Here is a 27,216-nt window from a genome sequence, read left to right as displayed (position 1 = left end):
AGAAAATAAAATGTATGTCCATAATGTCAATGGTGACTCAACTGGATGAGGAGACCAGCTTGATTTGAAGAAAATTTAATATTTGAAACTGTATGAAACAAATCTGCGTGAATTAGAATTTCTCCAGTATTTCCAAATCCCTCCAAATGAATCCAGCTCATTTCTTTTAGATCAGATAAGTATGTATGGAAGGTGAATATGATAGCATCCCTCTTCTTTCAGTTTGTTCTCCCGGATTTTATGGTCATCGCTGTAACCAGGCATGCCCCCAGTGTGTTCACAGCAGCGGCCCATGCCATCATGTGACAGGACTTTGTGACTGTTTACCTGGTTTTACTGGAGCTCTCTGTAACGAAGGTAGGATCATCAAATAATGCCAACAACTGTTTGCAGTTTTGTCCTTATAACACATTTATTTGCTAGGCTTATGTAAATCATTGTACCAGTTGCTATACTGTGCAGCATAGCCTCATCCAATAAATGACACATATAGACCTATTATTTACAGTCAAGAAATTAAGTTCATATGTGGTTCTGCATTTTCAAACATCATCTTCCTTGCTATATATAAAATTTATATCTAAATATATGTAAGAATTCTTTAAAATCACGGTTCATCCTATATATATATATATATATGTCTTTGGTTGTTCGGGTTTTCTCCCGCGTAAAATTGGAAGTGTCTTGGCGACGTTTCGACGAAGTCCCATTCGTCATCTTCAGGCTGGTGTTTTCAGCTTCGTGCTTCGAGCAGCAATGGGTGGTCTTAGCTGTTTCTTCCTTTTAACTGCCAGTGGGGGTATGAACTGATTGGGTGGGAGCTTGGCTGTGTTCTGATTGGGTGGAGGTGTGTTCTGATTGGTTAGGGGGGTGGCTGTGCTCTGATTGGCTGGGGGGTTGGCTGTGCTCTGATTGGCTGGGGGGTTGGCTGTGCTCTGATTGGCTGGGGGAGTGTTCTGTTTGGTTGTGCTCAGGTTAGTCTGAGTTGCGGGGGGGTTTAAGATGGTGGCTGCCTTGCTATTTTTTGGCTTCGCGTTCGTGGTCGTGCCTCATCTTCATGGTGGGTGTCAGTTTGCTTCATGTATGGATTGGAGGGGTTTAAAGTGGCTAATGATGCAGCTGTGGTCTGACTTCTGGTTTGTGGTTGTGCCTCATCATCAGTGTGGCTTTGGGTTTGCTTTTTGCGTGGATGTGTGGTGGTGACATCCTGTGTGGTTTTAGTGAGTGTGGGTCTGGTGTCATTCTTTGTGTTAGGGAGCCGTTTGTCAATAAGGGCGGGTTTCCAAATGGCTGGTAGGCGGGAGGTATCATCTCGTTTGTTCATGCTGTGTGGGCGTTTTTTCTATCTCGATGGCTTCTCTGATTATTCTGTTATTAAAATGTTCAGTTTTGGCGATAGTTCTGGTATTTTTAAAGTCAATTTCATGTCCTGTGGCTTTAAGGTGTTGGACTAGGGAAGATGTTGGTTCCTCTTTTTTGACTGAGTTCTTATGTTCTTCAATGCGTGCACTTATTCTTCTGCCCCATCCAATCAGAGCACAGTCAACCCCCCATCCAATCAGAGCACAGCCAACCCCCCATCCAATCAGAGCACAGCCAAACCCTTAGATAATCAGAATACACCTCCACCCAATCAGAACACAGCCAAGCTCCCACCCAATCAGTTCATACCCTCACTGGCAGTTAAAAGGAAGAAACAGCTAAGACCATACATTGTTCCTCGAAGCACGAAGCTGAAAACACCAGCCTGAAGATGACGAATGATACTTTGTCGAAACGTCGCCAAGACACTTCCAATTTTACGCGGGAGAAAACCCAAATAACCAAAGACCTACATACAAACACCCGCGAAAACCTCAGAAAACACACACACGTGCGCGCGCGCACACACACACACACACACACATATATCAGATGGACTCTGGTAGCATCTTTCCCAACTATCATATGATGGAGTGAACTGCAGCTCATGAAAGCTGATGCCTTTGTTAATCAGAAAAAATGCTCCCAGACGCTCTTACTTTTTGGTTACCTTGTGCTAACAAAAAAGATAAGTCATGGAAACAGTTTTCCATATATGATATTTTTACTTACTGAAATAAGACTATTGAGTACTAAATGAGGACTAAAGAGAAGGGGCATGGTGAATATACCACACAGAAGCAAGCAGGGAAAAGGAAAGATGATATAAACAGAAGACAGACAAAATAGTGAGACTGGATAATGAGAGAATGTGAGAAGTCTGCAAAGATAAAGAGAAGGAAGCCAGAGAATGGGATGGGGGGGGGGAACGGTTATAGAAAAAAATGGTAGCTACTGACATCTGACTATTATATAAAGGTATCTAAAAAAATTAAAAATAGCAATAGCAATAACAATAGCACATAGACTTATATACCACACTGCTTCACAGTGCTTTGCAGCCCATTCTAAGCAGTTTACAGAGTCAGCATATTGCCCCCAACAATATGGCTCCTCATTTTACTGATCTTGGAAATAGGGAAGACTGAGTTAACCTTGAGCCTGTCAAGATCAAACTCCAGGCCGTGGGCAGAGTTAGTCTGCAATACTGCATTCTAACCACTGCGCACCAGGGCAGAAGTATAAAAACATAAGTATTCACGACCTCTGTAATTTATTTCTATAGTTTGTCCCAGTGGAAGATTTGGAAAGAACTGTGCAGGAGTTTGCACATGCACAAATAATGGAACTTGTAATCCAATTGACAAGTCTTGTCAATGTTATCCTGGCTGGATTGGTAGTGATTGCTCCCAGCGTAAGTACTAGCATTTCCTTCTTTGGGAAGTTTCTGTTTGGGGCCTATTTCATTAGAGTTTAGTTCATTAAAACATTTTCAGCACAAATAAAATGATCAAAGCAGCATGGCTAATTTATCTCAATATATTTCCATTTCTAATAGTGCATGAAATATATGCCATGTGCATATTCCACTTTTGAAAAATTCAAACTTTACAACATAGCCACTGATATAAACTGTATAAATAATTCACTAGCTCTGGAATATTTGCTGTATAAATAAATAAAAACATTCCTGTATTTTATCTACGGAAACGTTCTTGTATTTTATCTACGGAAAATATGGAACCGTCCTTGATAAGTGTATAAAGACAAGCACAGCTGTAACAGACTAAAACAGTGTGGGTTTTTTCTTCTCCATGCCTAGTGTTTTGGAAAGAAATCAAGTTTCTGAAAGATACAAATTCTTTTCTGGAAATATAAGTACTTTTGTGTGCTCTCCACCTACTGGCCAGCCGCTAACTAATAAATAAAACTCAGATAAAAATCAGAATGGCTGGATGAGAAGATGGTTGCCCATTAGAGTACTGAATTGCTGACTGGCTGATGGTACTAGAGTCTGAGCTGTAATGAAAAAGGAGCTGGCATACTGAGCATTGCACATATCAGTTCATCTAAAGAAAATTTAAGACTTAATCTAGTAAAAATACAGTATGGCACAGCTAAAAGGAAAACTGAGTTATCAGAGGCCAGCCAAAAGAAACTGTCAGCAGAGAGCAAAGCTAGGGAGAAACAGTCTACAATTTGAAATAAATGAAGCTTAATTCAAAGTGACTGCCTCCCCAAGTGAGAAAAGATACAGTAAGAACTAGTAGGATAAGAAAACATTGTATAGAGACTGAAAGTGAAAACAGTTTAGAAAAGTGGGAAAAACTGAGAAATGTTATTTCAGAAGAATTTACTCCCCAGTGTATACAGTACTTGTTGCCAATGTTTTTGAGAACTAGAATCCCTTAAAGAGTTTTTCTGGGTGTGTGTGTCAGATATGTGCTTTTGATGATGAAATTTTCTGAAAGGACTTGGCTACCCAAATTAGTGGGCACAGAAGAGACTAGTATAGAAGGCATATACTTAAGGCAAATAGTACAGAAGTGGGGAAGAGCTACTGTTGCCCTCCAGCAGTATCTTTCACTGATTACAGGCTCATTTAGTGATGTACACTCTTCTGTCCTCTACTAGCAAAAACAATTCTGCAGACTTAGAAGAAAAGCTCATAGGCTACTTACCTATCTCACTAATTGTAGACTTAGCTCATTTCTTATGTATGCGTATGAAGTTGATAGAACTGGAGGACTTTTTAAGACAGTTGGGAAATTTTGGGGGGAGTGTTTGCTTGCTGTGCCGCTGCTGCTATTCAAGGGTAGTACAGACTAAGGAAAGTCATGTTTATAAGCAGCCTCTTCCTGGCTGTCTTGTAGGAAGAAATGTCACAATCTTTGTGACAGAAGTGAGAGGATGACAGAAGTCCATGTTCAAAGTGGGCAGTGGTTAGTACAACTGAATGAATCTTCTGGACTTATCTTCAGATGTGTTCTGCACATGGTGGTCAATGCTAATGGAATGGATGGATGGAAAGGGCTGAATAGGTGGAGGGATTGGGAATATGATAGTTGGGGCATTGGGAAAGTTAGTTAAGAGAACAGGACTTAATAGTGTTGCATCACCTTTCTTCCAAGTCAGTTGTTTCCGTCCTAGATCCAAAACTGGACTATTGTCCACCTTGGCCTCCAGCTATTGTTGGTAAATGGTAATAGGTCTTGTTTCCTTACCAATGTACAACTGATAAATTGGTTGAAAGAAATAAATATGCCAGCTGAAGGAAAGGATGTTATGTTATATTACTGTATGTTAAGTCTGATTTTTAAACTAGGAAAATCCTTTAATGTCATACCTGTGAAAAGAATAGTATTTAAAGGAAGAAGTATCCCCATTATTTTAAAAAGCCTTTGGAATTATCTCCATAAAACCTTTGTTGTTGTTGTTTTATATGTATGACTTGGCAACCCCTACTCATCATTAGCTTTTCCACAATAAATTGTTCATTATGGAGAACATAAAAAAGCCAAGTAAACCAATTTTTTTATATTCTCATTGTAGTCTTCTCACTTGCTATATTTTTAAATGTTTTCCTTAAAAATTGGATAATTTTGCTATACACATTCTCTCAGACAAAACCCATAATATGTTTACTCTGCATATTTTCATGTTGCAATAACAGTATTTGATTTGTTTCGTTTCAGCTTGCCCTCCTTCTCATTGGGGCCCAAACTGCATTCATACATGCAATTGTCACAATGGTGCTCACTGTAGTGCTTATGATGGAGAGTGTAAATGTACACCAGGATGGACTGGTCTCTATTGCACACAAAGTGAGTTAAACATATTTACCTTGATAAATTTATTCTCCATTTCAGAAACAATAATATCAAAATTAAAAATTAGAGGAGCTTCTGTTGGATGACAAAATAATCTATGTGCTTCCTGGTTTTTTTAGGAATTTTTAATATTTTCAAGTAATATTATTCACAAGTCAGAAAGTGAGAAATGGTATTGTATAGGATATAAAATTCAAATTAAAATTCAAATTTCAACAGCTATGCATATTTCAAAAATGATTACAAATGCATCAGACTTGCATGAATATAGCACCTTTCTATTCATTTAAGCAGAATTATACTCTACCAAGATCCTACTAAGGAAGTTCAGAATTTTTTTATTAGAGAAGTGTTAGTTCAATTATAAACACTTTTAAAGATTATAATGCTTTATCTTTTCTTTGGATTATACATGGGTTATTTGCTTCAGAGTTGCAGTTATTGAATATACACTGCTTCATTTTATTTTCTTACTTTCTTCTTCAAGGGTGTGCACTGGGATTTTTTGGGAAAGATTGTGCATCAATCTGCCAGTGTGAGAATGGAGCCGACTGTGATCACATCTCAGGCCAATGTACATGTCGCACAGGATTCATGGGAAAATACTGTGAACAGAGTGAGTTGAAATTCTTCTTACACATTGTTAATAGGAGATGTATGTATAATTAAAATGTACTAAGCTCTCTTTCTTATTCAGACTACAATGACTATAATAAAATTTTACACGGATAACTAAATGGATGAGACAAAGACAATGAATGATACTTCATACAGTATGAACCATATTGTATACATCCTGAATTCAATCCAGAGTGAAGTTTGATCTTAAGTCTTGATTTTCACTGAATTTGGTGGTATTAAAAGGGCATAGTTAATTCTTTAAAATGCAATTCTAAGCAAAGTCACTGGCATCCACATTCCATTGAAATCAAAAGAATGTAATGCGAATAGGGGTATTAAGATGGAGGTTTGTAACTTCTAGGCAAAGTTACTTTAAATAATATTTCATCAGTTTAAAAAAATCTACAATTTTCTTTTTCTTTTCCTCTAAGAACTGGTATATGTTCTGAATATCTTAGTTGGCTTTGGCATATTATGAGAAACATTTTACCAGAATTTTTCCCTTAAACTTTGTTTTTTCAAAAGAAAATATTTACAGTTAATACCCAGGAAACTACATTTCAACTACAATTATTGCAATTACTAACATACATTTTTTATATAATATGTGTAAAACATCACAATGGAAAAAATATATATTTTATTCCAAGAGTTTGGTTTCTATTGTAAGAAATGGTTTCCCAGCTATTTTAGCAACCTGATTTTCTGTGGACCCTTTTTAGAAATTTGGTGACAAAATTATCTTTTATGGAGTGAATACTACATTGTACATGCATTTATTTTAAATTGTATTTGATTGCATTTATAAGCCTCGTTCTGCACATAAGGCTATGGCTTAGATATAAATTCTTGTGAAACTTTGCCATCTGGTGGTGACCAATTACACCTGCAGGTTTTCCTGGCAATAAGAATTTATTCATAGAGTTTAATTCAAAGGAGTTTATAAACTAATCTGATTATAGCACTGTAAACATATGTGACTATGTTACACAGGAAGACTTTCTATCTTGACATAGGGCTTTCATTTCTCCTTTCTCCTGCATACACACAATTTCGAAAAAAGTTAGGGAAAGACATGTTTTTGGGAAATGGAACCTTTCTTGTCCTGCTGCTCAATGGATACCCATTAATGTAGCAAATCTTTACTCTCCATTACTAAGAATTGGGAAGTCCCAGTTTTACTCTAAGCTGCTCATAGTCATTTATGACTAGTTTATGAATCTGACTGCAAATTTGAATAAAGTAAAACCTCTATGTGCTTTTTCTTGATTTCTAAAGAATGTTCCCCAGGTACTTATGGTTATGGTTGTCGGCAAATATGTGACTGCCTGAACAACTCAACTTGTGACCATATCACTGGAACCTGTTATTGTAGTCCTGGCTGGAAAGGAGCAAGATGTGACCAAGGTAATATTTTCTAAAAAATGTTCATTAAAAAGGTGACAAGATTGCCCCCAAAGTATATTTACATGGGTGCTTTTGCTATTTCAGTTTTCGGATTAGTATACTAACTAGACAATGATGAAGAATGCTGAGCGTTTTAATTTCACAATATGTGACGCTTATTAGGATCCCACTCCCGCTCTGTATATGCATAATCAGACACAATTCCTTATCTTTTACATGGCACTGACCTCTTCCTAAGCATCATTAAGATCAGATTTAATGCACAATCTAGTATATGTTTAATCAAAAGAAAACCATTTTACGTTAAGATGATTTGATCTGAACTAAGTTGGTTCAGGATTAAAAATTAAACATCTTCCAATTTGATCTAACTAACATTTCCTAAACAGTCCTGGAGATGTATAAGGTATTATTAACGTTTGGCATAGAAAGTGGATTGACAGCTGAATTTCCAGGGGCCTTAATGTAGAAGAGATTCATCCTGAACACTTCTTATTCCCATCTGGCACTTTATATTTATTTGACCTCTCCTTTAAAAGTGTATGATTTATAATCTGTAAAGTTGTTTGGAAATTACCTGTGTTTTATTTTACTGTGGCTAACTTTTATACAGGTTATAAAATATTTCATAACTTTTGAAGTATAAAATCATAAAATAATCTATAGCGTGTCATTTATTTTATGACCTGCCTTTTTTGCTCCATCCAGCAGTCGGTGTAGCTGATAATAATTAAATCATTGATGATCAAGTATAATTAAATTTAAACACATATATTAAAATTACAAAAATATTAATAATTAAAGCCTGCCAAACAGAAAGCCAAATATTATATGTATTATTTAAATGAAAGTGGATCTATAGTGAATTTAACATTTTAGGAATCTAGAAGATTATATGTAATTAGAACCATTGTATGACATTTGAAGTACAAATAGTTTCTTTATCATTTAAATCCACAAAGATACCCAATAAAAATAGTTGAGGAGTAAACTTTATCTTCCTTCTAAAAATCTTTTGAATGTTCCACAAAATCATAATCCAAAATGCCTTTACCTTTTTACAATTCCACCAAATATGAAAATATGTCGCATCTTTATTGCCACATCTCCAACATTTGGGCTGTATGTTAGGATACATACAAGATCATTTTTAGGATCTAAGTGCCATCTGTAAAACATTTTATAAAAATTTTCTCTCAAATTTTGAGCTTGTGTAAATTTAACATTTCTAGTCCAAATTGTCTCCCATAAATCCAATGAAATCGGTTCCTGTATATTTTGAGCCCATTTAATCATACAGTCTTTAACCAATTCTGTTTCCGAGTCTAACTCTAATAAAACATTGTAAATTCTTTTTATATGGGCCTGACTCTGATTTTTAATCTGAATAACCAATTGTTTATCTTCTAATGTTATTCCCTCTTTCTTATCTACAGTCCATCTATCCACTATTTGTAAGTATTGAAACTATGACTGTAGAGTATTTTCTTGCCTTAATACATCTAGGGATTTCAAATGCCAATTCGAACCAGACCAAATTAACAATTCTTTATACGAGATTTTATCAAAATTTGTCCCCTTAGAAATTCCCTCAATTGCATGTCTGGGAATCCCCCAGATAGGTATTTTATAATTCAATCTAAAATAATACTTTTTCTAAACACGAAGTAAGGCATTCCTCAAAATATGTAATTTAAAAATCCATCAACTTTCTTATTGAAAATCAGGTATGCATGCCAACCATATATTAAGTCCCAACCTTCCAAAAACAAAATATCCTTATTTGTTAAGTTGAGCCAGTCGCTTAACCAAGTTAAAGTGGCTGCATCATAATATAATTTCAAGTTGGGTGCCTTAAGTCCTCCTCTTTCTCGAGCATCCTGTAAAATCTTAAACTTAACCCTTGGTTTCTTTCCGGCCCATATAAAATTGTTGATACCCCTTTGCCATTCATCCAAATTTGCCTCTTTTTTAAAAATAGGTATCATCTGAAACAAAAAAAGGAACTTTGGTAGAACATTCATTTTTACAGCTGAAATTCTCCCCAACAATGACAATTGCAGTTTTTTCCAGTCTTTTAAGTCCTTTTGTACTTTTCCCCATAATGGTTCATAATTATTCTTATACAATTTTCCATTTGAAGCGGTTAAATATACTCCCAAATATTTAACCTTTTTTACCATCTGAAAACCTGTGGCTTTGACCAAACTTTCCCTATCCTTAACTAACATATTCTTAGATAATATCTTAGTCTTATAATTATTGACTTTAAAACCAGAGACATTCCCATACTGTGTTATAAGTTCTAATAAACAATCAATCGCTTGATTCGGTTGTTCCAAAATTAAGACCAAATCATCCGCAAAAGCCCGCAATTTATACTCATTCTTCCTTATCTTTACGCCCTTAACTACCTTTGATTCTCGAATCTGAATCAATAAAATTTCCAACGTTAAAACAAATAACAATGGGGATAATGGGCATCCTTGTCTTGTCCCTTTTTCAATATTAAAATTCTCAGTCAATCCCCCATTTACAACGATTTGTGCGGATTGTTGCTGATATATAGCTTTAAGTGCATATAAAAAATTATCCCCAAAATTCATTTTCTCTACCAATGAAAATAGAAATTTCCAATCTAATTGATCAAAGGCTTTTTCAGCATCCAAAAAGATAAAAGCCACAGGAATCTGATTATTCTTATCCAAGTATTCAATTAAATTTATAATTTGTCTAACATTATATTTCATATATCGCCCTGTTATAAATCCTGCTTGGTCATTATGAATCAAGTCCTTCATAACCTGCATTAATCTGTTTGCCAAAATTTTTGTAAAAATCTTATAATCAACATTTAATAATGAAATTGGCCTATAATTCTTAGGCTCTGTAAGATCCTGATCTTCCTTTGGAATCAGTGATATAAAAGCTCTTTTCCAAGAAGGAGGCACTTGTGTACCCAACATAATACTATTAAAAAGTTCCTTTAAAGGCTCCATCATTTCTTCAGATAAAGTCTTATAATACCTCGAAGTCAATCCATCTGTTCCCGGAGATTTTCCAACCTTTAACTGCTTAATAGCTAAACCAATTTCCTCCACAGTAATTAATCTATTCATCCCATTTTGTTGTTCCTCTGAGAGTTTAGGAAAATGCACAGATTGTAAGTATTTGTCTATATCCACACCCTTTATGTTATCACTTGAATATAATTTTGTATAAAAATCTAAAAAACTCTTTTGGATCAAATTTTGCTGAAAAACCTCAGTACCTTTATATTTTACTTTCTCTATAATTCTAGCTTTCTGTTTCTTTCGTAACTGATAAGCCAACCATCTCCCAGGCTTATTCGCATTACAGAAAGTATTATGTCTCATATACGACAAATTAGTAGCCACCTGATCTGCCATCAACATATTAAATTGTTCCTTAAGCATCTTTATAGATACCTTTAAGTTATTGTCAGTTGGATTAAGAACAAACTCTTGTTCTTTTAATTTAATCTCTTCTCTAAACAAATTCTCATTCAATCTCCAGGGTCTTCTATTCCCATCTTCCAAATGTAATTCCATCCACACCGGACTGTGATCTGACAAAGTTCTAGGAAAAATTTTCACCTTCCTCACTCTAGAAAGAAGGTCACTAGTAATCAAGAAAAAGTCAATTCTTGAAAATGATTGGTGTCTATCCGAATAAAAAGTGAAATCTCTATCACTTGTATTCCTTTCTCGCCAAATATCAATAAGCTCCAATTCTTCTTTCAAATCAAAAAAAGTTTTAGGTAACCTAGTTTGGGTAAAAGTTTTAGAAGAGCTCCTTTTATCTATAGTTGAATCTAGAACCCCATTCCAGTCACCCATCAAGATTACAGATTTATAATCCAACTGGGATATCTTCCCATGCAAAAACTTATAAAATTGTTTCTGTTGCTGATTAGGAGCATATAATCCAACAATAAGAACTTTTTTACCTTGTAATGATAATTCCACAAAAAGATATCTTCCTTCAGAGTCAGTCTCAATTAATTTAGATGGAAAATTTTTCTTCACGTAAATTACCACTCCCCCTTTTTTCCCTGGAGCTGGAGCAATGAAATATGAACCCAAACGAGGATTCATCAAAAGTTTGGAGTCCTTTAAAGTTATATGAGTCTCTTGCAGACATATCAAATCATTGTTGTGTTGTTTCAAATAATGAAAAATCTTTCTTCGTTTCTGTGGCACATTTAAGCCATTAACATTCCAGGTCAGGAGCCTGGCCATCTCCACCGGCCTGGAGCCTCTGGAGCATGGCCTGCAGATCCACTGTCAAAGATCTTTTGGGTCTTGCCCCTCCCAAAGGCTCTGTAATAACCATGCCTTCAACTTTATCTCCACTCTTCTGCTGCTGCTCTTTTTCTTTACGTTTATGGGCAGCTCGTGTCATCCTTTGTTCTTTTATCTCAAAATTCTGTACAACTTGTTCCATAACCATCATTGATGAGGCTCCTGCCATAACAGGCTTTTCCATTATCCTTGTTTGTGGGGGTGAAGACGATCTTGCCTTTAAAATAGAATGATAAAAATCTCTTGCCTTCATAACTGTAGTTAATCTATGACGTATCCCCTCATAATTCACTATTATTCCTCTTGGAATCTCCCATCTAAACTGGATTTGACGATGCTTTAACTCATCAGACAGAAAAGCAAAATCTTTTCTGCCTCTTAAAATTTTGGGAGGTATTTCTTTTAAAATTATCACATCTTGATCTGCAATTTGAAACTTTTGTTTGTAAAAAGCCTGTATAATTTCATTATGAGTAAATCTTCTAGAAAAGTAGATGACCACGTCTCTTGTTAAGTTTCTCTGTCTAGCAACCGTGAGTTGACTCTAAAAATTTTTTCTATCTCATTCCTGATTATTTCAGGCCTCCAGCCCAGATTAAGAGCGAAATCTTTCACAATAAGCATCTTTAAGTCCTCCTGAGGATTCTCTCTCAGCCCCCTGATATGCAATGCATACTCCATCTCTCTATATTGTGACATAATTTGTTCATCCTGTGTGATTTCTATCTTATTCTCCACCTCCTCCATCCTGGATTCCATTCTTGCTGCATTTTCATTAATCTCCTCGATCCTGTCGTCAATCCTTTCTATGTGCAGAGCGAGGCCCTGAAAGGCAAAAAGTATGTCCTCCCTTATTTGCTTATTTTTAGCCTCCAATAGTTCTTCTGTAACTGCCCTCTCTGCAATTATAAGATCTTTTACTTCCTCCTTAATATCCAAAGCATGCTTTTTAAAAGCTTCTTGTAAATCTTTAAGAGAAATTGCAGGAGGAGGAGAGGGTGGAGGTGATTTTGGTTTCTGGGAGACAGGCTGGGTCATTGGGGAAGAGATAGTAGCTTTAGGAGGAGGAGGCAAACGTTTTGAAGCCATTTTCATTAAGTTCTAAGAAGAAAGATTCTTGTTTAAAAAAATAAAAAAAGGAAAAGAAAAAATCACAGTTCTTTTAAATATTCCTTAAAAAAGAAAAAAGATTACAGAGAAAAAAGAAAAAACAAAAAATAAAAAGACAAATTCTTGCTTCTATATTTGAAGCATTAGTCTGTATCCGGATTTTAACTTTGTATTGCAGATCAAACAAGAAAGACAATCGCCATTTTGCCTTTCACTTTCCCTTTCTTCAAAAGGGAAAGTAAACAAAAAAAGAGGGGGAAGATGCTTGCAGGGGTTAAAGTCACAATAAATCTTAAATCCACTTTCTCCTGGTCTGCTCCGTCTGCATTTGAATACTCACAAGCCTCCCCCAAAAAAAACAGATGTGGGAGCGACGCCTTGCTTCATCCCAGAACTTCGGGACAAAGACGTCCTGGAGTGCGGAGTTGGCTCAGGCTCCGAGGGAGCTCTACCCTCCGATCCCTGAAATTATGGGGATCCAGGGGAGCTCTTACCTCTACCTGAGCAGCTTTTCTCTTCCTTTTCTCCCAGGGAAGAGATTCAAGCCACAGGACAGCTGACTTTTAAGTCCTGCTGCTTTTACACAACCCAGGAATGGGCTGCTTTCTGAAAAGCAGCCATCGTAGCCGCTTGATTCTTTCATGTTGCTTCCCTTCACAAACTCACTGCCTCCAAAATGGTTGAACTGAGCAGAGGAAGAAATGTGTTAGCCATAGTTGCAACGGTTGTGCAGTCCATGGGTGTGAAACTCGATTAAGTTGTGTGATGTATCATGACATATTATGACGTTTTTTGCCTTTGCAGAGCATGGCCTGTACATGAAGCATCTGGCCCATGGGCTACCAATTTGACACCCTGGTGTAGTTTGACACCCTTGGATAGTGCCAAGACCTGTTGATGTAGAGATTAATCAGTAATACTTAGGTTGTCAAGTTCCAGCAGTGTATGGACATGTTCCATTTCTGGCCCACTGAGCATATTTTTCAGGCATACTTAAACCATTTATAAATTAATGTATACTAGACATTTCAAAATATTTTGAGGTTGAAATGTTGAAATGTTATGATTCCCAAATGCCCTCTTTCCATCTTAGAAAGTCATTCTAAAATTTATTCTAATTTTAAAGGAATTGTACCCATTTCCTAATGGTATGTTCTAACTCAGAGATGGGGGGGGGATGTTACAACAGTGCTAGAATGCTGGCAATAGATTAGAACTGAGTATGAACAATATTTTCAACTCAAAACATGTCATACACTTCTAGTATATATTGTTTATCTTACACAATCAGAAGAAAAATATGTACATAGGACTTCTTTTATATGTTTATGACTGGTTTTTCTCTTTCTTTCTTTCTTTCTTTCTTTCTTTCTTTCTTTCTTTCTTTCTTTCTTTCTTTCTTTCTTTCTTTCTTTCTTTCTTTCTTTCACAGCAGGGGTGATCATTGTCGGAAACCTAAACAGTTTAAGCCGTACTAGTGCTGCCATCCCAGCTGATTCTTACCAAATTGGAGCTATTGCCGGAATTATAATTCTTGTCCTTGTTGTCCTTTTCCTACTTGCATTGTTCATTATTTACAGACAAAAGCAGAAAGGAAAAGGAACAAATATGCCAGCAGTTACCTATACACCTGCCATGAGAGTTATCAATGCAGATTATACAATTTCAGGTAGGAATACCATATTGCAGGCATTAATTCTATCTCTGTTAGACATAATTTTAGCAAAGGAAATTTTAAAAAATTGTTTCAATGGTTAAGGGCTTTGTATGGCATTAGCAAATTCTACAGGAACAGGAGATTTTGCTTTGATTGATTGGTTGATTATGTGCCATCAAAGTGTTTTCGACTCCTAGTGACCACATAGAAAGACCACAGCGCTATGAAGAAAAATGAAAATCTAGAATTCTTTCTTATATCTCAGTACAACATTTTATACTGAAATTGTTTAGCATCTCCTACTTGTTAACCACTAACTTTCTTTACATTGCTTAGCTGTAGTCATTACAATCTCCCAAAGTAATGTAATATCTTTGAATAATATTTGATCCACCAGATGTTGTTGAATTCCAGTTCTCATCTGCCAAAGCAAGAATAACTACTATTAAACAATGGTTGGAATCCAATAACATTTGGAAAAAATTAGTTATCTGATCTTGTTTTATCAGAATAATTTAGAGACAGTTATTTTGGTAATTTATGGGGAAACCAAATAGATTAACATTCATTGCTCCTGCCAATGAACTTATTACCTGTTATTTAAAAAGAAATTTATATGTGGGAGGAGCTGGGACAAAGGAATGGGTATTTCTAAGATGGTTCCCAATGTATTACAATGCAAATTACATGGATAAAACAGTATTTATATTTGCTTTGACTTTTATAGAGACTGAAAACAAATTATATTTCATTTTGGTAATAAAATGCATTTGAAACATCCACATAAAAACAGATGAAAGGCTAGCAGTAATTTGAATTATTAAATAAATAAATTTTAGAGTGCAGAGACATGCATTTTATTTTCATAAAGCTGTGAAATATTAATTGATCATTTAGTACATATTTTTAAAAGAATCATAAAAATTGAGAAGAGACTAAGCTAAGTTTAGAACAGTGGTTCTCAACCTGTGGGTCGGGACCCCATTTGGGGCCGAACGACCATTTCATAGGGGTCGCCAAACAATGCAGTCTGCCATTTTTTCCCCCTTTTCCTTAGCTGTGCTACTCCCTTTTATTCTATTGGCTTTTGGAAGCCAATAGAATAGACGCTCTTGAATAGAGTCTAATTCTATTGGCTTTCAAAAGCCAATAGGAATTGTCCAGGCTGTCTCTGCCCTGCTGAGGCTGCCAAAAGTCCCATTCTGCAAACCGTGCTGCACCAGTTGAGTAGTCCTCGACTTACGACCGGTTGAGTAGTCCTCGACTTACGACCGGTTGGGGTTTGCGGTATTAAAAAGGTTGAGAACCACTGGTTTAGAAGGTACATTTAAAAATGAAAAAGGATTACAAAGCAATTATATAAACCATTCTTAATATATCCCTTAATTCTAGGAGAGCTGTCTGATAGTTAAGAATTATGATATAAAGCAAGGATGGGTAATAATGAAGCACTTACTTTATTTCTTTGCAGAAACTGTGTCTCATAATAATGGTGGAAGCACTAATAGTCACTACTTCTCCAACCCCAGTTATCACACTCTAACACAATGCTCAAATACAGCAAACGCCAACAACTTGAATAGGATGACTCTGTCAAAGGTAAGAAAATAAAAAGGCAGCACACTTCATGCTAGATGGATATATGAACTGCCTATCTCAAAAACACCACACTTTCAATTGCCTTCTATACAATGAAATGTTTCATTATTTACAATTTTTTTTTAATTTGAAGCAGTCAAACAAAGACCAACTGTTTGTGAATCTTAAAAACATGAATCCTCAAAAGCGAACCCCAGGTATGGATTACACAGGGACATTGCCTGCTGATTGGAAGCATGGAGGCTACCACAATGAATTAGGTATGAATATAAAAACAGACAGTTCAGAACACGATACTATGGATTTTAGAAATTAAGAACAATTAATACAATAAACATAACTATTCCCAGCAGAAGAGACTACTAGTATATTTAGGCTTTCTTCTTCTCCATTATTTACAGGGGTTTTTGGAGTTGACAGAAGCTGTTTGGGGAAATCTTTAAAAGGTGAGTATGAAATTTCTTCAAATTAAAATACATTGGTAGATGGTAGATTTCTTGAAGCTAGGCAACCATGGACCATTCCAACCATTTGGATGGAACTCATAAAAATATGTTAGAACTATAAATTAATACTGAGAATATGTTAATTCATGAACATCAAAAACACAGGTAGCCCTCGACTTATAACCTTTCATTTAGTGACCATTCAAAATTACAACAGCGATGAAAAAAGTGACTTATGAATGTTTTTCACACTTATGACCATTGCAGCATCCCCATGGACACATGATCAAAATTTGGAACTGATTCATATGTTTGATGGTTGCAGTGTCCTGGATCACGAGATCACCTTTTGCAACCTTCTGACAAGCAAAGTCAATAGAGGACTCAGATTCATTTAACAACTATTTTCACAACTCAACAACTTAACGACTTAACAACTGTGGCAAGAAAGGGTTGTAAAATGGGGCAAAATTCGCTTAATGAATGTCTCTTTTAGCAACAGAAATTTGGGGCTCAGTTGTGGTCATAAGTCTGCCTGTATGTTTCGATACTATGTAATTTTGTATATATATATATGTTGCATTGCTGCTGAATGTAAAGAAAAAGAATACAACAATTGGGGTTTTTTTTCTTTGGCCTTTTGAACATCTTTCTACCCATCATTTTATTTAACAGAGTTAGAAAGAAACTTTTTGGTTATTAGGCCTACCCCTTGCTAAGTCAAGGAAACCGTATTAAACTATTTTCATATATAGCTGTACCATCTCTGCTTCCAATGAAGGTTAGCCTATCATTTCTCTGGTTATACTTTTTGGTTCTAGCAACAACAACAAAATATGAATCTTCATTACCTTGTGTCCTTCACTAAGGCTAAACATTCTGAGCTCCTTCAGTCTCCCTTCATAAGATTTAGTTTTTCTTCCTTATTCTCTGAACCTCTTCAATTTTATCTGAATGCTAGTGATGTGCCCAGAACTCATTGCAATACTGAAGTGGAAATACTACTCCCTAAATTCAGGAACTATATTTATGTGGATGTAACCTAAAATAATGTTGGCTTTTTCTACAACCTTATCGTGATACTGATTTATATCAAGTTTATAATCAGCTACTATTGACTAGATGACCTCCAAGTTCCCTTCCAAGTTTATTATTATAAAACAAATTATAAAATTTTCATTAAATCCACTGTGAATGGTTGAAACAATGCAGAAGAAATCTTTGGCTTAGCATATAACTAATTTGCTGGTTTGTTTCACTGTGTATTGTTGTATAAGTTGCACTAAAAATAGAAACTTGACAAATAACCAAAACATTTCAAAGAATAATTCTAATTTGTTATTCACTGTTCTTCTATAGTACCATTAAATTATCATTTTTGTTTTTTCTTAGATCTAATAAAGAATTCCGAATATAATTTAAGTAACTGTTCCTTAAGTAGCTCTGAAAACCCATATGCTACTATTAAAGATCCACCAGCACTTATGCCAAAAAATTCAGAATGTGGATATGTTGAAATGAAATCACCAGCATACAGGGATTCTGCCTATGCAGAAATTAATAACTCTGTTTCGTCTAATAAAAATGTATATGAAGTTGGTAAGTCCCAATTTTAGAATTTTTACCATTTCTATGACAGTAACCTTTGTTCTGTTTTTCTTATTTTTGCTTCCACATCAATAGTCTGTTTTTACAACTCCATTTAACTATAGACTATTTAAAGATAGTCTATAAATAATGGTAATGAACAACTTGATTTTAAAAAAATCTTAAATTAGAAGGCATTAGTGGCTATCACGGCTATGCCCTCCTCTATCTTGTGTTGTCATGATAAAATACTATTTTGAAATGAATGAAAATTATTTAATGCCATTATCAAAAGAGCCTGGAAAAAGGGAAAACACTTTATTTTAAACAGAAATTATTTAAGTGGTACATGAGGACCAATTCATTAGTTGAAGAGCCACAACAATATAGCCTTTCCATATAAACGATTAAAAAATTGCTAGTGAGTTCAAAATGAAGAAGTGAAACTATTATGTCAATAAACGTACACTTATGAAATAAAAATACTATAAAATGAAGTACTTTTCATCATTTCATTTTGGTTATTTGGTGGTGGCTGAAAAGAATATAAAATTGTTGGGCATAATTATCTGAAAGGATTTATTTCTCAAAAGAGGCTACAAGGCCTGAAAATTATTTCCAATTTTGCCAAGAAATAAAAATAATATTGGCAGTTCTTTAAAAAAGGTTGTGTTTAATTTGGCACGTATCATCCTGTTATATAATTCAGCTATACAATTCCTGAAAATTCAGCTCAACTTCAGATTTCTTGTCATGGAAAGCAGGAGAAAACTGATTAAATAAACACATAAGCGACACAGAGGAAAACAGCAGCTTTTATGTTGTACTTTCCAGTTATAATTAATGGGGAAGCACTGAAGTTTGGTTTTGAATTAAGTTTAAGATTGGAGGCTAAGCTCCATCTACCTTGTTTGGCTGTCAGATGGACATTAAATACTTTGAGGCAGAAAATGGGAAGTCCTTGTCGATGGGGAATAACATAGGGCCAAGAAGGAGAAGGTAGTGCTGTCTTATTTATCTGGAAGCTCCAAAGTAATGAAAGACAAAGATGCCCAGCAGAAAGAGTTATGTGGAGACAAATGCAGCAACTCCATAGTGCTCAATCACAGGACAAGAACCAACGGATGGAAGCATTAGCAAGAGAAATTCAAATTCTAAATAAAGAGGAATTTTAGGACCATGAGAATGAGTAAGTAGTAAGAGTTGTTGCTGCTACATCATTGAATGCTTTGAAACAAAGTTGGACAGCCAAGTATCCCAGATAATTCCAAGGCTTTGTTATTGAATTCAACATTCACATTAACATATTAAGATTTTGCCATACACCTACTTTTATTTTATTTTATTATTATATTATATTATTTATCACATTGTATAGCCATTTTACATAACAATTTGTACATTAAAGTACTTTTATGTACATTAAAATACTATTCCAGTTTTTGTATACATTAGAATATCATTCCAAAAAGATACCAGAGGATCATATGACCCCACAATATGGATCAATGATCCCTCAAATTTTTTACACCTCCAAAAAAGAAAGCTGCTTATCCTTTCCAGCATATTCTTTGGGAAATCCAATGTGGTCAAAATACAATTCTTTGATGAATCAACGTCAATCTCAAATCTATTGATACATTTTAACATTTGTAAAGACATGAAACCCTTGATTGGGCATTATCAAAGATTCTAATTCTTGAGTCCATGTTTTGAATATCTCAGAAGGTCCATTTTAAAAATATACTTAAACTTTACATAGAGATATGTTATAAATTTTACCTCTGCCATGGCTTCCTTCAAATAATTGAGTATCTCAGATGCCTTTGAAGTAGCCAAAGCATCTGGTGTACATTGGTCCATGAAGACATGCTTAAGTTGAAAAATACCACCACTGTTATGAACTGGAAGATCAAATTTAATTTAAAGTCAGGACAAATCCTTAAAACAACCATTATATAATAATTAGTTTAATGTCACAAAAGCTTCTGCTCCAAGCTTTCCATTTTATCATCTATTTTTAAAGTAGATTTTTTCCCCAGAGATTTAAGTATTACGAGTTTCATTACCAAATGAAACTCCAATATGACCCAAAGATTTTTCACCACAAATACTCTTGGAAATAAAACACCTTTTCTAGGATTGATTTGGTTAATTAGATTTTTATCTCACCTTTATGAGGGGGGCAATGTAATATGGCATATATATCCCCTCACACTTTTCTGAATTGACCATTGTCTTGCACTCTAAGAACTGTGAAACACAGGAAGTCTCTGGGTGACTTTGCCCTCATGTATATCTATTGGTTGAGGCAGTTAAGGGAAGTTGCTCCAAAGGAGTTTAAAAGTTGTGGGTGGAGAAAAGTTGTGGCAAAGCTACTTGCTACCAGCAGCTTCCTCCTTTTGAGAGTTCTGTTTTAAAGCTTGGAAACTTCTAAATGAATGGATTCATTAATTTGATTAAATTTTATAATTCTTTCTCACAATATCAGAGTAATAATGCATACATTTTTTTTAAATTGCAGAACCAACAGTTAGTGTTGTCCAAGGCAATTTAAGTAATAATGGACCTATCAGCCAAGATCTTTATGATTTACCAAAAAACAGCCACATCCCTTGCCACTATGACCTGCTGCCTCCTCGGGATAGTTCTGCATCTTCAGACAAAGATGAAAACAGTGAATAATCTTTGATGAGCTTAATCAAGCTATCTTGAAAAGTGGAATCTGGTTATTCTTCTTCTGTTTTCCTACCAGCGTCCAGTAAACATTTGCTGTACATAAAGGATGAGAATCAAACTATAGTTTCTATACATTCATTGCTGATGGATAGACCTTAAGCTTGGAAAATCATGTCAGATTTTCCATCAAACTTTTTTTAAAAAGCCAAACTTTTACATTATGATGCATTGGCTTATCCAAGCTTATAGAACAATGCTTGTGAGAACTCTACTGCTCAGAAGAAGCAGCCACCTTTCACTATCAACTTATACATGTTGACATTCAATTATTTTCTTTTTATGACCCTGTAATCCCTTTATTTGGGGTAGAGTCGGGGTGACTGAATGGAGCTGAATGTTTACTGACCAGATGCCCTTCCTGATGCCTATATGGAGTTCACAGTAGATATTTTCTTTCTGCTCCCTGAGAGGGAAACATCCGCCACTACCTAGGATTAAACTCTCAACCTTTTGAGTGGGAGGCAAGCATCTTCACTAATAGGCCACCACGCTGCTCATATATGTTGACATACAATCAAGATAGCATAATCTGCCAAATATTCACTTAGCCAAGTAACCAGAATTACTAATTATGGGTGGGGGGTTGTAAAAAGAAACTGTTACACTTTTTCAGTGGCAAAGATGGTATAAAGAGATATTCAGAGTAAACTCACTGTAATCTGGACTGATTGGAAAAAATCTAGGTATTTATCACATTGCTGGTAATGGAAATATAACATGGAACAGGAATAATTTTGAATAGATGTGAATCAGTGGTTGAAGGTTGAATGAATATGCCTGAAGATCTGTATTATTAAATGGGAGTTGTCATACCAATTGTTGGTTCAACTAGTGGCTAACTACATATCCATAAGCATTTCATAAACATAATTAAATGTTTTATTTTTACCCAACTGTCTTTAAGAATTGGATGAGAGAAGCCAGTTATAACATATGTACACTTTGAATGAAAAAGAGTTTCAGTTCATCGAAAGGAACAGTATATGTGAAATTAATTGAACCAATCTTTGTATGCTTGTATGATAGGAAAGTAATAAGAAAAATATGCTTAAGCTGGACTTTTGCATTGTTGAAAACTTGGCATGCGTAGCCCACATTTCATTAACTTGTATTTTAAAATAATGTAGTTGTGTTTTCTAGTGGTTTAGAACAATAGTGGTGAAATATTATATTTTATAATCCTGTCAACTCCCCTTATTTCCAGCTTCATAAGATTTAGAAGTTCTCTTTTTTTGAAGAAAAATATTATTTGAGTACACCAATTTCCCAACAGACTTAAAAGTTGTAATTTACCAATGTGTAAACTGTGGCAATATTCAGATTTTTAAAAGACAGGTTTAATATTAGTGCAAGGATTTATTTATAAAAAAATATTAAACTGGAGAGAACTTAGATATGATTAATTCTTTCATTATAAATGCAACATCCCTGTTTCAAGGACATTTTTCTTATGCTTTAATGTGCCAATAGCTGAATTTTCACATAAAATATTGGCAAATAATCAGCTCTCAATCTAGAATTGTTCTGTACAATGTAGCTATCCATTACTATATCGTTTTTAGCCCTAACAGTAACAGATTATTCCTTATATATGTTTTAAATGTAATTGTTGGGTTTTTCCATTTGCAGTTTCTAATTTTCTATTTCTTACCATTTAATTCCTAAAATTGGTAAGTCATATGCCCTAGGGCTATTAAATTTTTTAAAATATTTGTGGTTCAGATCTAAATAACTGAAAGCAGATAATGGTAGGGTTGGAAAAAAAGTTTTCTAGATATTCCAGATAAACCTGGATTGAAACTAAAATGTGTTTTATTTCAAAGGCATTCTCCGTCAAAAAGTGCTGCCATAACTTGATTTAGATTTGGTATGCAATGTCTCTATATACTAAAACACATAATATGCTTGGAAGATGCAAACCTGAAGGACAAAAGAATAGAGTTTTAGAACTTAAATAGTTCAAATATCTTACCAAAGGATAAGATTGGAATAGTGTCTGAAACAGCTCTGTTGGTTTTTGTGTCACAGAATAAAAAGCTTACAAATAAAGACTATCTTTTTTTGAACCAGACTTCAGTCTTAATTTATTAGCAATTTAAGAATAAAATAAATTGGCTTAGTACCTGTTACCACTGAAGAGTTCCTGAATTTCATTTTATCTCATATAAAGAAAGAAGGTAATGGAGAATTCCAGCGAAAGAAAAGACATATAATGGATATAAAACCTGGGTCCTTAAATGCAGTAGGGACCTCAGCTGTATGCACATTGTCTCCATTGGTGCTGGCCAGGCTCCCTATTTCAAAATTCCTGTCTTTATGTTAAGTGTTAAAGAATTGTAAATGTTTATTTAAATAAAAGGACACTAGGAGATAGTCTACAATTTTAAAATCATTTATTTAGCTCCATTTAAACTGGTGGGAATAATTTTCAAATACTTGAAAAGTAGTAGAAAATGAGCAGGTTAAAATATTGTGAGATTTCCAATTTCAAACTGATAACATCTTGGCTCATAACACACCATAACTGTGGCTGAAAAAGAAGAAAGTGTGCAGATCATAACTCAGCTCCCAGGATAGTTTACTGTTGTATTGTTATCATAATTTTAATAGTTGTTAGTATGTTATTGTGTAAAGGCGTATTTATTGTCTTTTTATGTTTTAAATTTAAAGGGAAGTAGTGCTATGTTATTGCTGATTTAAAAACAACTTTTGTATAAAATAAGCCTCTCATTTAGTGTTTGTCATTCCTCTTTGAAGGATATTGAGGATGAGGATATTTACCTACAGAATGCAAGACATTAATTACATGGTCCAGAAGTGGTTGCAAATTCTCAAGTCCTACAGAAGAATTAGGAGGGAGGGAATAATAATATTTTTGACCTGACATGAGGTTAAAATAATTATGTACTGTAGCTTATAGTTTGTGTTCCACAACACTTTACCTCTATCAGAAAACTTAGCAGAGAATCAAAGAATGAAAACAGCAACTATAACTGTACAGGACCACATCAAAGAAGATTTAAAAATAGATTTGGTTTTTCGAGTTTCTTTCCTGATATCTAGTAGCAGAAGAAGCCCTGAAAATATATAATGTGGTAAGTAAAAGAAATTCCTACTTTAGAAGGGCTTCTATTTTTTTATTTAAATCTTATTGCAATAAACAATCAAATTGGATAGTGTCAATATTGGGTTCATAATCCAAGGGATAATGATCAAATGACTTATATGCTACTAGTGATAAAGAAGGCAAGGAACTGAAGATTTAGAAATATGGATGCAAGATAAACATGTTGACTGATGAAGACTGATGCAAAATGAATTTCTATTTCTATTTATGTTTCCTACAAAGAAAGCTAAGAAATCTAGATTCTATATTAAGTAAAAATATTATCCATTCATTATTATATTCATTTACATTCATGTTTACTTTTTCACAAGAAGAAAATACATTATTTGCTCCATTAAAATTCCCAACATTATGTAACCAGCAATTATCTTACAACATTTACAGATTACTTAAAATTATGTTGCAATCGCTTTATAATTAAAAGAAATGTAGGAACAGCTCTCTGAAATCCAAAAATGTTATTCACCAACATTGCATGCAAACCAAATGCATGTGGCAGAGTTAAACCCTTGCCACTATCTTGAAGGTCCAGGAGAGGGCAGTCTTAGCACAATTTTTTTTAAAATGACTATGCCCCGAATCAGTCACCCAATTTTGTGAGTCACCCAGTTATATCAGTATGTTTTTATTTATTTGCTTTTCTGATCGCAAATCTGCCACATGAAATATAATACTAATTCAGAAGTTACATTGTAATCACTTTGGAAGCTCTAAGTTAGAAGGAATTATAGCATTTATTGGATTTTATTAAAAGGCATTTGCTTTTGTGAACTACAGTTCCTTTCATGAAACGGCTAAAAAGAGGTAGGATTTTTGGCAACTATAGACTCTCCTCCCATAATGTCTACCTTTGAAGTTCCAGTTTCAAGTGCATATGTTTGCCATAATTGATTTATTTTTTCTCATGGTATGTGTATTCTTAGAGACATATATGAGAACTCTTTCCTATCTGCTCCCTTTTGTCATCTTTTTTGTGTGGGGTATGAACTAGAAATATTACTGCCTATTATTGCAGGAGAAACAATTTTGGAGGGGAAGGAAATGCCATTTCTTTACCTCTGTTGTTTGTGTTTTGTGAAATAATCTTTGGGGTGAGATTATCATAATGGATCCCAACACTGTCCTGGAAAAATGATGTGGATAGGGGAATGCTTTCAATAGTTGATGCCCATGAAAGGCAGGCATGTCGCTGCTATGTTGGTCTTCCTTTAGATCAGCTCCTTCAAGCCATCAAAAAGCAGACACCTCACTGGTTCTCAGTGAAGTCTGACAACTGTATCCTGGCACTTTGCCTGACTGTCTGGTAGGCAATTTCTTGTGAATAGACCAAGTACTAAAACAACAATCAAACCCACAGTTTTTTATTTTAATGGCCGAGGCAGATAGTAGTTTGAGGAAGCCTGCTGGGATGAGTCTTCCCATTCACCGTTATCTTTGGCTTTAGTAATGTTACCAGATCTGACCTGCAAAAATCCCCAGGTTACCAACAGAACTTATTCAGCTACCAGAACAGATCTGGTAGCTGAAATTTTTAGCCTTAACTTTATTTATTTATTTTACAAAGCCAGGGGGTTTGTAACAGAGTGAATAAAAGCTATTTATATAATGTCTCAACATTCCATTTTTCCTTAACCCCTTTATTTTTAGATTTTGAATTATAGTATATCCACATTTGCTTGCTTGCCCTGCTCCACCCTCACTACACACATTACTCGATGCAGAATTGTTCATCTAAAAGGTTCTGGTCCATAGAAGAAACTCAAGGAGAGTCCTTTGCCTCTTTTTCAGCCACCCACTAATTTTTCTGATACCCTATTCTTAATCGTTGTCATGGATCCTGATCTCCTAGGAGAAGCTTTGGCAAGGCATGGATGTCTTCTGAACATCTATGAGGGGAAACAAATTATCTGACAGGCTTCTTGATGCAATATAATCCAGTTGTAAAACATGATTTAAAGACAGTATTATCACTATCAGTATGGTTCAATTCAAGGTGCTGATGTTTACCTATAAAGCCCTACATCAGTGTTTCTCAACCTTGACAATTTTAAGGCATGTGGACTTCAACTCCCAGAATTCCACAGCCAGCAATGCTGGCTGTGGAATTCTGGGAGTTGAAGTCCACATGCCTTAAAATTGTCAAGGTTGAGAAACACTGCCCTACATCATGGCTTGGGACCAGAGTATCTGAGGGATTGCCTTTTTCCAAGAATTTCTATCCGTCTCCCCCTATGTCAAACAGAACGGACATGCTGCAGATCCCATCAGACAAAGAATCTTGGCTGGTGAGGACCAGAAGACATGCATTTTCCGCAATGCCCCCTGTTCTGTCGAACATCCTCCCTTTGGGGATCAGAATGGCCCCAATTATTGCTAACAGGCCAAATATCTTGCTGTTGTGTGACTTGAATTGGATGTTTTTAATGTTTTCACTGATTCTATTGTTTTAATTCTTTTAATTTTTAAATTTTTTAATTGTAATATATTTTATAAACTGCAAGCCATCCAGAGTCATTAACTGAGATGGGCAGCCATAGCTGTCCAATCTATGGGAGTATAATCATGGTGGTTTCATGCATAGCATGATGTCATTCCACAATTTCAGCATGTCATTATAGGGGTGATGTCATTGGTTCCCTTTTGCTCTCAGTGCTCCTGATATACTCCCTGTAGTTCATGAAGTGAAAAGTGATCCAAGGAAATATGCAGAATAAAGCATTTGTTTTATAAGATGACACAATGTTCTGCTGACTTTGATGCAAAATGCTTTGAAAGCAATATACATTTATTCATTTCTTTCCACATTTCTTCTATTTCTTCCACTAATTCACACCAAATTCCAAGTCTCTTACAGTAGTACAAAGCAGACCCAGGCACTTGTGCTCAAAATCAGCATCTTGAGCTGAGAATATCCATCTAAATTATCTGGCACATTTTATGTTCAAAGGTATAGGCAAATGCCATGGACCTGAAATGATAAGTCTATTTCTAGATCCAGCCTGCGACCACCTGATCTAATCATAGCCTAGCACCATGTATAGCCATTCATTAGAAGCTTAGCAAGCCACCTATTTATTCTTCCTGCCCTGAATTACATAAAAAGATTGTCATGTGGGACATAGCTTTATATGAACCTGATGATCAGTTTCATGCAGCAGGTTCATAAGCTTCAAAAGAAGTTGAAGTAGAAAGCCAGTCTGAAAACAGAGGGGGGGAAAGGATATGGGAAAATGGCAAGGTGAGAACTCTGAATAGCATCTACTCAATACTTTTCAGCTTTGTATCATAGGAGGCACACAGCTATCTGTGAGAGTTTGTAGCCTTCACTGGAAATCCTCGTTGGCTGTTAAGGGGACATCAGTTTCTTCATGGTTTAATAATTTAGCCTGACAATAATTTAGCCATT

At 35.1% G+C, this 27,216-nt stretch overlaps 1 protein-coding gene across 4 annotated transcripts in view; it reads left to right on the top strand.

Annotated features, from left to right (window-relative positions):
• MEGF10 (multiple EGF like domains 10) overlaps nt 1-22,748 on the top strand; it is a 113,295-nt gene extending 90,547 nt beyond the window's left edge. For 2 of the 4 annotated variants that reach the window (XM_039334150.1, XM_039334151.1), the window contains exons 15-25: nt 223-357; nt 2,648-2,776; nt 5,058-5,186; nt 5,680-5,808; nt 7,092-7,220; nt 14,088-14,324; nt 15,784-15,911; nt 16,045-16,171; nt 16,313-16,357; nt 17,750-17,956; nt 20,469-22,748. In XM_039334150.1, coding sequence (XP_039190084.1) covers nt 223-357; nt 2,648-2,776; nt 5,058-5,186; nt 5,680-5,808; nt 7,092-7,220; nt 14,088-14,324; nt 15,784-15,911; nt 16,045-16,171; nt 16,313-16,357; nt 17,750-17,956; nt 20,469-20,629 — 1,556 coding nt within the window. In that variant the 3' untranslated portion in view covers nt 20,630-22,748. The remainder of the gene's footprint in view (nt 1-222; nt 358-2,647; nt 2,777-5,057; nt 5,187-5,679; nt 5,809-7,091; nt 7,221-14,087; nt 14,325-15,783; nt 15,912-16,044; nt 16,172-16,312; nt 16,358-17,749; nt 17,957-20,468) is intronic. The other 2 variants (XM_039334152.1, XM_039334153.1) reach the window with 2 other exon arrangements.
• The last annotated feature ends 4,468 nt before the right edge of the window (nt 22,749-27,216 follow it).

This window comes from Crotalus tigris, unplaced genomic scaffold (assembly GCF_016545835.1).
Source record: "Crotalus tigris isolate CLP2741 ecotype Arizona unplaced genomic scaffold, ASM1654583v1 scf7180000017628.32516253702:7417878, whole genome shotgun sequence".
Classification (NCBI taxonomy): domain Eukaryota; kingdom Metazoa; phylum Chordata; class Lepidosauria; order Squamata; family Viperidae; genus Crotalus; species Crotalus tigris.
Note: the sequence above shows the minus strand (reverse complement) of the source record. Positions and strands in the feature narration are given on the sequence as shown.